Genomic DNA, 13,919 nt, shown 5'->3' with positions numbered 1-13,919 from the left:
CATAATTATAATAATTAGATTTTTAAAGGATGGGGCCTGTTCTGATCTGGAGCCCAGTAGTGAGCGCAACACAGGATTACTTAAATATTGCCCTCTAGTGATGTGCGTAGGCTTTCCACACGTGTATTTATCTCATTGATAAACTTTTGGTAACCAACTCATTTATAACACTGAACAATCACTCATTATAGTGCTGCTTTTGATTAAAACATGATGATCAAAAGTGTAACACCTAGAATCTGAAAGCTAATATGGAATGGCCACAAGAGTACACTTACCAGTTATTCTGTTGTGCACCGTCAGACACTGAGCTTCATATATCATTTCCGGCAGGTTCTCTCTCTTTTTAAATGTATTATTCCTTGATAAAAATAACCAAAGGGGTTTATCTGAAACTAATCAAAGTAGAATGTGAAGGTGAAACACAAAATTATATTCATTTTCACTGCAAAACTAAAAATACGTTCACAACACTAAGAAGATTACACACTGAAACATTGTCAAAATGGCTGTATATCCTTTAGAGAGTAATCCATATTGTGGTGCATTCAAACCTTTTTAATGGTAGTATGTAATTTTTTATCTTGCTTAGAAATCTGTGTATGATCCTGTACGAGGGCTGATGAATCAAAAAATTCTGAAAACCGAAAACATACTTTCCCTAGCTATATGGAAATGTGTTCACAATGAAACCAGAAACACCATAGAACAGCAAAGTGGATGTCAGAATTCACAACCCAGTCCTTAAATCAAATCCACATGTGACAAGACTGATGTAGGGCATCATATATTAACCTCATCAACTGACAGTTAATGCACAGATGTATAGCTTTCAGTGCATTTGTTAACAAAACATGAAAATCCTTTGTTTAAAAAAAAGTTTAGAAAATACATTGAATAAGCCAAGCAATTTGAAACCAGTGGCCTGGTCATACCTGTTCCTTTTCTACAGAAACTCAAGCACCCCTGGGCCCTGCATGGAAAGTTGGTTCTGCCTCTGTCAAGGAATGGCATTCTAGCTTGTTCAGCAGGCCACCTTGCCAATGGACAAGTCGCAACCGTGGACAACTCTTAACAGACTGCCGGTGGTAGACTTTATTGCAACCCCAATGCGCGTAACATGCTAACGACATTATGTTATTCTGTCATAAGGTATCTCTGTCAATTAACTTCAACAATTCAGACCATTGAAGGAAAATTGCGTAGAAAAAAGATTAAAATGTCCTCTAAATTGATTATATTCTTTATTTATTATACCTGTTGCGTTCATCATGGTAATGCTGGCTTCTGCTGCAGGTCCTTCTCCTTGTACATTTACTGCAGCGATAGAGATCCTGTAGAAAAACATTATCACATTGAATCAATACTATCCAATATATGAGTAACAAATGATTTAAACATAATAATCTCATGATAAATATAAAATACTTCCAGATTAACATGTCAGCCTCTTGACTGTTGGGATTCTTAATTGTCTGCTCACCTCATGATCGCAACTTCCCACATAAATGAATTCAATACATTTAGCCACTAATGCAGTGGCCTCAATCAATCCAGCAGCATATGTCAAACTACAGTTCTGTGAATTCTCTGTATAATTCTACACCCTGATGCCACATACATTGTATTATTATTTTTATTTAATGTTCAGTTATTTTTTATATTTTATTTTCGTCATTTTATATGTTTCATAGTTAGTTAGTAATCTGTCCATGTAAAGTCAGAGATCACAGAATGCAAGAATTTGTGTAAATCCTTAGTCACAGTCAGAGGTTGAGTATGACTGATAAGGGTTATATTTTTACGGTATAAATGTATATATTCTTAAACATAATACTAATTCGATGTATTATCATACTGTATGCATGACAGTTATTGATGGATTTGTGCCTCTGCGCAATTTCCTTTAAATTTAATAATGAAAATAAAATTTATCTAATCAGTTTGCACAAAAAAAACTAGATTACATCTTCTATCCAGTTCTACATTCAGAACGCAAAGATGACCAGGTAAGGTCAACATTACTGAAATCACTGTGACTATACTGCAACTGTTTGCAAGCAGAAGCAGCTTTGGTAAGTAGCTACAACATCAGTCATTTGATTTTGAAGTGTCATGTCATAAACATATCTTAAAACCTGACTTTCTTTTGATAGGTATGTTGAATTGAGTACAGTGTGCTTATTACTTAAACAGCACCCTCGTAATACTGTTGGATTTACTCTTGACTCATAAACCATAAAATAATCACATATTCTAAAAACAAGAAACTGTCTTTCCTTGTTCGCCTATACAGTCATGTGAAAAAGAAAGTACACCCTCTTTGAATTCTATGGATTTACATATCAGGATAAAATAAAAATAATCTCTTCCTTAGCAGGTCATTATGGCCAAACATCTCCACTTTGGTCTCGTCTGTCCAAATGACATTGTTCTTGTGTTTTTTTTCAAATGCAACGTTGAGTCAACCATTCATTGAAATGCTGTGGCGGGGCCTTAAGTGAGCGGTGCATAAACAAATGCAAGCAATGAACTGGAGCAGTGTTATAAAGAAGGGTGGGCCAAAATTCCTCCAGACCGATGGGAGAGAAAACAATAACTTAAAGTTATTGCCGCTAAAAGTGGTTCTACAAGCTATTGAATCATAACGTGTACTTCGTTTTTCACAGTTCTACATTTTGGCTATATGTTTGTTGAATAGGCCATGAGACGCAATGTAATATGTCGTGTTGTTGTTCATCTGAGGTTGTATTTACCTACTGTAATTTTTAGACCGGCTAAGGAACAGAAGATTGTTGTTATATCCTCATATGTAAAGCCACAGAATTCAAGAGGGTGTGCTTTCTTTTTCACACAACTGTACGGTTATCCCATGTTAGCCATACAACAGTGAGAAACCAAATTTCATAAATTTGCAAGCTTTCAAGACAATCTAGGTCTCTTCTTCAGGCACAGAAGAAGAGACCTAGATAGTCTTGAAAGCTTGCAAGCCATTATATGTCAGTTAGCCAATAAAGATATCATCTTTACCAAATGAGCTTTCTTGTTAGCATAATTATGTTCCTAATTTTAATAATCTGAGTAGAATTCATATATATCTATTTGCTTTTGCAGGCATTTTTGCTCAACACTCGCATTACCTGTATGTGGTTCCAGGTTTAGTGGCATAAAACTGAAAGCTAAGTTTCCCAGTCACCGAAGAGTATTGCGGGTTTTCCTGGTCAGTAGACAGTTTCAGATTGTAGCCTACAATAGGTCCATTTGGAAACATCGGAGGAAGCCAGCTGACTTCTATTGAATAAAGACTAGAACCTTCCAGATTTTCAATAATGGGAGCTACTGAAGGAACTGTAAAATATGTACATCATACAATGAATATATATATATTTAACTCTTTGATTTTGATGAAACGTATTCAGAACAGACCTTTATGACAGACTAGCTTCTGTGTATAGTACTGAAACTCTGATTCTAGATATGATTATCACGCTCTCCATGTGTCTTACAATCGAAGAAACAGTATGTTTTACCTCCAAATGCCAGTGTCCGGTATACAAGACTTGGCAGGGATTGAAACTGGAGTTGGCATATAATCCAGATAACTCTGAACCAATACTCAGTGTAGGGTGACAGGTTATTGACTGTATATGAAGGCTCTGTTACTATCTGAATTAAAAGTACAATATATTAAAACAAGTACATATACAAATAAATAACATAGCACGAGTACCACTAGACAAATATTACATGTTTGGATCAACATTAAGTTAACTTATTAAAAATATCCATCTCAATTCTTATTTAAATGCATGTAATTAACACATAAATTGATATTGCTGTATAGGTCCCAGAGAATAGTGCAAAATTTATTTGCAATGTATTACCGTATTGGCTCGGATATAGGCCGCCCCCGTATATAGGCCGCACCCTAAAAGTTTGGTGCTTTTATAAAGAAAACGTTTTTTTCTTTAAAAAAGCACCAAAAAAACATGCTGCCACTCTGCCCCCCCCCGAGATATGCTGCCACTGTCCTCCCTCCCCGAGATATGCTACCACTGTCCTCCCTCCCCGAGATCCGCTGCCACTGTCCTCCCTCCCCGAGATATGCTGCCACTGTCCTCCCTCCCCGAGATATGCTACCACTGTCCTCCTCTGCCCCCCCCCCCGACTTACCAGAGCAGACTCCCGGGTGTCTTGCGGGGCCGGCGGGGGACATCTACGCAATATAACTTCCGGAAGTTGTATACGCATATTGCGTAGATGTCCCCCGCCGGCCCCGCAAGACACCCGGGAGTCTGCTCCGGTAAGTCCGGGGGGGGGGTAGAGGTAAAACAGGACAGTCCGCACGATGCGCTTAGACAACCTCCCGTGCCGGCACCCCCCTCCGTGGAAAGTGCTGGCAGGGGAGGCTGTCTGAGCGTATCGGGGAGTGGGATGCAGGTCCCCTGCACCGCTGCGGGGGATCTGTATCCTAACCCGGCTGCCTGCCCGGCGCCCGGGACTGCATGTCCCGGGCGTCGGGCGCTAGACCCCGAATATAGGCCGCACCCCCACTTTAAAGACTTAAAGTGGGGGAAAAAAGTGCGGCCTTTATTCGAGCCAATACGGTATTTGTTGGCAGCATGCAATCTCTTACCTCTGTGTATTCCCATTCACTTGCAATATGCACATACTTCCACTGAATTATATATTTTACTCCCGAGATATTTAGTGGGCTCCAGCCCAACGTAATATTATACGCCCCAAGGTAGGAGGCAAAGGGTGGTGTGGGTTCAATTGTGCAGTCTGAAATAAAATGGAGGTAATTATTATTATGTTTTACATATTATTCAACAGCTTTCACCATCAATGCTATCTAACATAGGAACATGGACATTTGATATAAATACTCGTACCTTAATCAGTTCTTGATCTTAGATCCAGGATAGCTTTATGCCTATCCCATGGCCAGCAAACCGTGGTTTGAGGACCACTATGGAGCTCAAATAATTTCTAAGGGTTCCATCAGCAGTCCCCTCAACATTATTTTTTATATGTTCCTTATGCAGTCATCAGGCCATCACTTAAAATCTATGTTTAGGTCCTAATGCTCAGGTAGGAATACTTTTTATATAGATGAATGAATACTATCTATATTTGCTTTAACATTATTGTTACTGGTAGATCAATACATACGTATACACATATTTAAGATGCTATGAACGCCCTAAAAAATGCAAAAGGGGACAAAAATGGTAATTTACGCAATAAAATGATTTAATAAATCAATATTCTAAGATAATGTAAAAAAGCTTAGTAAAATACAATACAGGGTCATAAAAATGTAAGGGCTTTGCATGACCATAAACGTAGCAATTAGATTTACTGTGACCTATTTCCTCAATTACGCAACAGGTACAAAACACATATTTCTTCTGGAATAATAAAATGTAAAACTTTAAAAGTATATTAGACGACATCGATCTTTTTCATGGTTAACAATTGTGTAACTATGTAAAACCACCTGATCTCATGCAGGAAATGGCTTGATCAAATACAAAGTATATACTTTTAACACACAGCCAATATAATTTTTACAACAGCGTTCAAGATATTTAGAAAATAATCATCTGAGATATGACATAGGAAGAGTCACAGGACAATCAGTACACAGAGATAAAATAAGGAGTGCCATACCTTGAATATCATTATAAGAACCATTTTCTGTGTGTCTGCATTCAAAGTCATAGCATGTTATCTGTACAGAACAAACATTCACGTCGTAAATAAATTGAATAGTTTGCAGTTGTTAAATGCTTACAAATCATTTTAAGTTATTTATTTTTAAATATAACATTATGTTGTGTTAAAAATGGTTTCCATAAAGTGTTAGCCCAATCAACAACAAATCCAAAAATCAACAATATTCTTTTGTTTGTGTGATAACCCCGCTTTGCTTCAGAATTGTTCCACATGGGGATGTAAACCCATCTGAGTTTTATATATAACGGTTTATCTTATTTTTATTTAATTTACTTTTTTGTATACCTAATCATATTGAAGAAAAGGGACAAGAATCATGCCTATTGTGGGTTAGAATCTATATACTTATTATTTAGACCATTGTTAAGATGTTCCAACTCTAGTTCTAAATCCAATGCCCTGGAGCCTTCATGGGCAATAGAGCATTGAGGATAAATTACAAATTAATAGTATAACAACCCATGGATGGGTCATGCAGGTGTTACACTGCAATACGTAGTAAATGATTTAATGCACAGAGTAAATTGGCCATTGTTTTCTGAAAAGGGTAAATTATAATGATAAATAAGTCGTTGTTAATTACCTTTTAAAAACTGTTCACTCACAGGGGCATTGCTAAACTTATCGAGAGCCAAGGCTTAAGACCGTACTATACTATAAAGCACCTTATACGCATCTTACAATACTCAACATCCTATTAACATTGACTGGTGGATATAGCTTATTTATAATAATTATTGATTATAATAATTAGACTCTTAACCCACCTCTAACAACACCTTTGTGATTTTAGCGCACAAAAGAGTTAAACCGTGAGGCACATAATGGATTTTAGAACAAGAATGAGTGTGTAATGATTGACCCTGGCAGACAGATGAAATTGATCTATGGTGGCCTTCCCAGCTCTGCTTGATCCAAGTTCAATTCTATTAATAATAAATAATGCAAGCTAGATTGCTGGACTAAGTGACAGGGATGCATGACTTGGGGCATGAGAGGTAATCCAGTTATAGTGAGAAATATGCTGTATATTTATTTTGAAACAATCATTTTTTTACCACTGAACACATTTTTAAAATTACAGGATGTTTTGTTACCTACAGCAAACCAGAAGATTAGAAAAAGTCCCAGTCATGGGTACCTGAGACTTGACATAGTCATATTTCATGTGGCCACATCCAAGGTTAATAAGGCAATGCAGGGTTTACTGAGGAGCAACATCCATCAGAACAGGAGTATATATATATACTTTTAGTTCTTCATGATAAACATTGATCAGGTTCTAATAATAGGGTATAATAAAATAAATTGAGGCAGGCAAAAAGCACCCCAAAAATCATTCATGACCTGTGTTTGTGCTTACTTCTAATGACTATTATTTTCTTAGCTTTCTTATAATGTAAGGCCGGGCGGTGTGGGTACTAACACTGATTAACCCATCTGCCCTGGGACTCATTTTCTCACTCCCAGGCTCCCACAGTTTGTAGACTCCAGCTTTCTCCTGTCCTCTCTCAATCAGCAGTTTGATTCATTGCCTGCTTAAAGGCTGTGTAATCACATTTTATCTTAATTTTAATCCCCCAGCGCTCACATATATCATGTTTTCTGACAATAGCCATTGTTTGCTGCTGTGGCCTGGCTTCGTTATGCTAACGTAAAACAAATGTGTAAACTCAACATTGTTGACTTGGTGCTGAAAGAAACATCGGCTGATGGAAATTCTGTTATTAAAGCTGGTTTGTTGTCATCTGATTATTTCACCTTGCTACAGTACTATATCCACGTATGGATGTAAGATGAACAACGAAATACTGATATTACTATTTATGACGGATATCCATAAAAATAAACCTTAAATTTAGAGGAAATGTACGTAAATAAATGCAACCTAACATTTTTATTTTCTCAAATGATTCCATATGTTGCAAAAGCCTACAAAACAGAGACTAGGTTTTGGAACATGTCACATTAGTTTTGTTGCAAGTACATTCCACCTCTTTCTACTCATTTTTTTCTGTGTCTCAAATGCAAAGCCATTAAAAACACTGGGACTCACATATTCACTATATTTACAAGTGACTGGCTATGCATATACCTTCAGGTTTTTATACACTGGCTTTTGCTTTTTATTATAGATCATGTGATTAAGGCACCCCTTATGCCAAAACATTGGCGTCATCTCCTTTGCCCCCGTTGTTTTGGGTTGAATTTGTGGTACATATAACTTGATATTTCTTCCTTTCCTCTGTGCATGACTTCATAATTGTTACTTTTTTATTGTCACATGAATGCTTCATGGGTATTTTTACTTTATGGTGTACAGCGTTTTCTATTATCTGAGTTATTCATCACTTTTACTTAATACAGTTAAGTTACAACAACTGCTTTTGAGGGCAGTGGGGATCATGGGCCGGTTAAGGAGATCCTCTTATCGGCGTTCACCGACCCAGTGAGCTGCAAAATAAATGGACCGACAGCACAGACCTCTAGTGCAGCTCCCATGTGCCCACCTCGCAATCCTCTGAAGCTGAATGCTGCCCACACCACTGCCACAGGTGTCCCAATCCAGGCACCAGGAATGTTGGTGGTATGACATTGTGACATAGGTGTTCTCTCATCTAGTCCTTTTTAATGTTATGGGCATCATGTGCTGCCCACACCACTGCCACAGGTGTCCCAAATCAGGCACCAGGAATGTTGGTGGTATGACATTGTGACATAGGTGTTCTCTCGTCTAGTCCTTTTTAATGTTAAGGGCATCATGTGCTGGGTAATCCCACTAACCAGGAAATGCTAACCACAGGTCAGGTCACACAGCTAGTCAAGAATTTAGCATGTTGCATATAATGTAAGCTGAAAATGAAAAATATGCTAAAAATGGTTGCAATAGCTAATAGGGAGAACTTTATGGGTGTGATTTGACAATCCCTGGTTTTAGTAGAAATACCAACTTGTGTTCCACCTTCAAGAAGCAAATGAGATGGAGCAAAATAATTAAAATGTAACCGATAACACTTTAATCTCCCATTAACTACAAGCTGATGAACAGGCAATGCTGGGAGGAGATGGTCCAAAGGCGTCTCATTGTATAGCAATAAGATGTTGGAGCTGTGTATATGGCACATTAGTGTCTATTAATCGTTCAGCTAAAGGCAAGGTGAAACCATAGTGGCCCTTGATTTTTATTTCATACACACTGCTCTGTCATACATATGCCTTAAAATAAATATCTACATTGGTCGAGACAGTATTTGGTAGGTCTAGCGTGTCATCCCATCAGCTTTATCATTTTATTGTAGTTGGTATATGAATTTTATTCATTTTGTAACGCAGCCCCCTGTTTCTTTATATATAATTTTGTTCATAAAAAATTAGTTAATAGGAAAAAAACATTGACTTGAATATGCATTGTTAAATAATAATAAATTAATTAAGGCTCCCTTTACCTCAACCACACAGAGCAAGGACATGCTAAATTTCAAAATGTTTCGCTGTTTAAGGATCCGTACGCATAATCAAATTCAACATCAGCGTTCTGTTTTCAAAGGAGACATGTGGAACCCTACAAAAGCTTTACAAGGGCAGCTGCCTTAATGGAATATAAAAGAACACACAACACAATAACAATGACACCATTCAGTGGCTTCTATGATCATTGTTTAAGTTTGTAAGCGTTCCTGACAGTATTGAAGAAGAGCTGCTAATCTACACCAGTTAGGCTTTGTTAATATTAAAAAAAAATAACGGCAGCCATTTTCTCCTAAAATGATCTGCATTAAGATGTTCAAGGCCATCAGAGCTGTTGTGTATCAGAAGTAGAACCGATATTATATTTACACAGCATTTTAGCAGTAAATTCATTTACTATAAACTACATATAGCTTGTGCTTTTTTTCTTGTCGATTAATTAACCCCTTAAGGACCAGGTTTTTTTTGGGGGGGGGGTTACCATGTTTGCACTGAAGGACCAGAGCCATTTTTGTGCTTTTGCTATGACTGTCTTCAACTCTGAATGCCCATTAACTCATTTAGTGCACCACAACACATTATATATTGTTTTTTTTCAGCACAAGTAGGGCTTTCACCTATAAAACTATATATAACCAGTGCAAATGGGAAAAAAACTCCAAAAGTGTATTTAGGTATTTGTCCTTTTTTGGAAACACCTCATATGCATGGATTTGTATTTATTTTGGCACTTACAGGATTGAATATGAATGACGCGCATTGCTGTTTCTAAACAAGATTTTTTTTAAATGTGATATGCTGGCAGTTTGCCCCAATAGCATCCAGAAAAAGAAAAACTGCTAAACAAAAGTATATGTTTTTTGAAAGATGACAGTCTGTCCTAAACATTGCAGTAAAATGTATTTTTCATTTTTAACAAACCCATCCTATCCAAACACAGTATTTCAGTATTTTTTCCCTGGGTACATGAAATTACTGAAACAACTTGTGATTTGTATTTAGAAACACCCCCCGAGTACAGGAATACCCCATATACATGGGTAGGGCATGTCTCTTTGGCAGTGCGGGTTCAAAATTGGAACATGCACATTTCAGTTTTCAAACATGAAATTTTGACAGATCAGTTTGCTGGGTCCAGGTCTCATCTGAGTGGATCTTTGTGAAAGAACAAAATAGGTCTTGATTTGTGTTCAGTAACACCCCCTGAGTACAGCGCTACCCCACATGTATAGATAATGTTTCTCAGACATTGTGGAGTCAAAACTGGAACGTGAGCATTTAAATTTTTAAACTTTTTAAAAATATTTTTTTATCAGATTACTTGTTAGCAGGGCCGGCCTTAGGGGTGTGCCGTCCCATCACCAAGCCCAGGGCTGCGCACATGAAAAAGTTTTCAGCAACCGCTCAACCCCCTTTGTCTCCTCTGCTCCCTATCGCTGCCCTGACTGCGGTGGTGGGAGCTCAAGGCCTTGGTCGTGGCGCGGCGAATTCATGATGAGTGCCAGAATATGACGTCATATCCCAACGCTCAGCGGTGAAGCTGCACGCGCCGTGGCAGGACAGTGAGACTGAGGCCTCGTGCTCCCACTACAGGACGCCACCAGGGTAAGTGAACTGTAAAGGGGGGTAGATCGTAAGAAGGAAGAGGGGGTAGATAGTAAGAGTGGGGTAGATAGTAAGAAGGGGGAGAGGGGGTAGATAGTAAGAAGGAGGGAGGGGGTAGATAGTAAGAAGGGGGAGCAGGTAGATATTAAGAAGGGGTAGATAGTAAGAAGATGGGAAGAGGGGGGAAGAGATCGTGAGAAACGGAGGTAGTGAGAATCTTGAAAGAAAGACTGAAAATGATTAAGATAATGAATGAAGTAATGTGTGGCTGAATTGTGTGAATGGGTGAGATAATTGATGAACTAATGTGTGGGTGAATTGTGTGAGTGAGTAAGAGCATGAATTAATTGGTGTGTGGATGAATTGTGTGAATGAGGGAGATAACGAATGAATTAATGTGTGGATGAATTGCATGAATGAGTGAGAGTGCAGGGGACCTGGATCCTCCTCTCTGGCAGCCAGTGGAGGTCTGTGCGATGCGCGCAGACAACCTCCGCTGCTGCCGGCACTTCTGCTGGGGCTTCTATGACTGAGCACCAGCGTCACATGACCTTCCAGTGCTCATTCATAGAAGCCCGGCGGAAGTACCAGCAGCAAAGGATGTTTGTGTGCATCGTGCAGAACTCCACTGGCTGTCCCCACTGGACACCAAGAAATCTGAAGCACGGGGAGAAGTCTAAGGAATTTTTTAAATATGAAAAATAGTTTATATGTGAATTAATATTTACTAGTAAACCTAGAATTCCTTTACACAATTATTAATTCTCTCACTAATTCACACAAATTCTCACCATTCATCCACACATTAATTCATTCACACAATTTATCCACACATTACCGTATTTGCTCAATTATAAGACGACCCCACAAAATTTGAATATTAATTTAGGAAAAAAAGAAAAAGCCTGAATATAAGACTACCCTATAAGATAAAACTTTTACTAGTTCACATGTAAACTATTTTTTTATATTTAATAAAAACTATGATTGAAATAATGATTTTTTTTGTTTTTTATTTCCTTTTATTTGCCGCTCTGCCCCAGTTATGCACATCTGCCCCCAGATATGCCTTTTCTGTCCCCAGATATGCCGGTGGGTATCAGTGTGATGCAGACCTCCACTACTGCTGGCCGGTACTTCCGCTGGGGCTTCTATGACTGAGCGCCGGCATCACATGACCTTCCAGTGCTCCACCATAGAAGCCCTGGCAGAAGTGCCGGCAGCAGTGGAGGTTGTCTGTGCGCATTCCGCAAAGGTTCACCAGCTGCGGGATGTGCACAGACAACCTCTGCTGCTGTCAGCATTTCTGCCAGGGCTTCTATGGTGGAGCACCGCAAGGTCATGTGATGCCGGCGCTCTGTCATAGAAGCCTCCAGAGGAAGTGCTGGCAGCAGCAGAGGCTGTCAGAGAGGAGGATCCAGGTCCCCTGCAGCGCTGCGGGGGATCTTAGTCTTGTAGTCAGACCATCAGATTTGAGGTCTGATTAGAAGACGACCTCGAACATAAGATGAGGGGTATTTTTCAGAGCATTTGCGGTTTGCCGGCGATTGTGTTTTGAGCCTACAGAATCGCTCCGTGGGAGTGATCGAAGGCTCGGGGGCAGGCTGGGGGTGGCTGTGCTGGTCTGCCCAGACACCTGGGAAGAAAGCAGCAGCAGCGCCCCCGCGATCACCACCATTGTGACGACGTGTGGCCATTTTTGGGGGGATGATGTACCTGGTACGTCCCGGTCACGAAGGGGTTAAATTGTTTTAAAAATATTTACTTTAAGCAGCATTGCATAATTGATATACTGTCTAAAAGTTCTCTCCCATCTCTTCGCCCACCCTGAACCAATCAATCCCAATCAGCAACTTATTATACACATGAGGTGCATGGTTTTATTTACCAAGCAGAACTATAAAATGCAGAATTTTGATAAAATGACAGATCCTTTACATTTTGTTTTAAATAAATCTTTTTAGAAAATCCATAAATGTTCAAAACAGAGATGTGGCAAACTCTAGCTTCCAAAATTCCAAAAGTAAAACACAAGAATCAAATATATGAAAGTATAACTTACCGGAATACTTGTGCATAAATCCAAACAAACTCCGAGTATAAATAATGGCAAAGTAGCAGTCCATGAAAAAAGACCAAATTTGTTTTGTGCACCGAATAACAAAATAAAACGCATAATTAGATTTCTATTATTCTCCAATTTGTTTGTATATAAAACATATTAGCACCAATTCAGACAGTTAAAAAAAAAAGTAAATATGGAACAGCATTCTCTTTCCGTATGTAAGAAAAGTATATTCCAGCACGAGCATGCTACAATGTAATCGTTTTTAAGCATGTCATGCTTTTACACACATAATTGTAAAGTTTGTATATCCATTACGAACAACTGTAGAGGAACTGATCCAATTACACTACAGTTACGTTTGAAAGATTTGACTAATTCCAAAAAACGATAATTTTCCAAACAATATCTGGAAAGGCTAGTTTGCCATGGAAGATCTCAGGAAGACGTGTATTTAATGTGTGTAAAGACTAAAAATGATGTGTTTTCTAATCTCCTTTTACACAGTCACTCCTTTTTATGACTCAAGTTCCATAGGTTGTCTAATTTAAGATTATGCAATGACCTTTTCTAGTTATTCATCAAGCCAGCTGCAGTGTTTTCTTTTTGTTCTTCCTGTTCTGGCAAAGTATTAATATTTGTTTTACAGTAATTATATGCTCGATCCACATAGAAGCTGAAGTTTATTTAGTTTTCTAGGGCGTTTTAGTTTAGATACATATCGCTATGTGTAACAGAAAAATATTTTATCTTTTTCATACAGGGAAATCTGTTAGCGGCAAACAAGCTAAAAACTGTTTGAAATAGACCAGTACATACACCGATTGATTAAAGTTGGCAATTTAATTATATTAGAAATTCACTTGATGTGTACACCAGGGGAACATTCATCTTAACCTGTTCTGAGAATCTGCCTGATTAACTGATTTATCCCATTTACCCCATTTGCTGCTGACTCTCCATAATGATTTGAGAGGGAAAATGCTAAAAATCAACCTGCATTTGTGCAAGCTGAGCTCAAGAGCTACTGTATACGCAA

The 13,919-nt window shown here is 38.5% G+C and overlaps 1 protein-coding gene across 2 annotated transcripts in view; it reads right to left on the bottom strand.

Moving 5' to 3' along the window:
• The window catches only part of ROS1 (ROS proto-oncogene 1, receptor tyrosine kinase), a 71,696-nt gene extending 58,376 nt beyond the window's left edge, over positions 1–13,320 (bottom strand). For both annotated transcript variants that reach the window (XR_008351118.1, XM_053460169.1), the window contains exons 1-7: positions 12,878–13,320; positions 5,677–5,737; positions 4,637–4,785; positions 3,531–3,666; positions 3,141–3,348; positions 1,258–1,334; positions 279–395 (exon numbers count right to left, since the gene is read on the bottom strand). Coding sequence is in view for 1 of the 2 variants with exons in the window: in XM_053460169.1 (XP_053316144.1) it covers positions 279–395; positions 1,258–1,334; positions 3,141–3,348; positions 3,531–3,666; positions 4,637–4,785; positions 5,677–5,737; positions 12,878–12,991 (862 nt within the window). In the remaining variant the exon portion in view is untranslated. The remainder of the gene's footprint in view (positions 1–278; positions 396–1,257; positions 1,335–3,140; positions 3,349–3,530; positions 3,667–4,636; positions 4,786–5,676; positions 5,738–12,877) is intronic.
• Between the last annotated feature and the right edge of the window lie 599 nt (positions 13,321–13,919).

The sequence above is a fragment of the Spea bombifrons genome, chromosome 3, assembly GCF_027358695.1.
Source record: "Spea bombifrons isolate aSpeBom1 chromosome 3, aSpeBom1.2.pri, whole genome shotgun sequence".
NCBI lineage: Eukaryota > Metazoa > Chordata > Amphibia > Anura > Pelobatidae > Spea > Spea bombifrons.
This window is presented reverse-complemented; position numbering and strand designations above follow the sequence as displayed.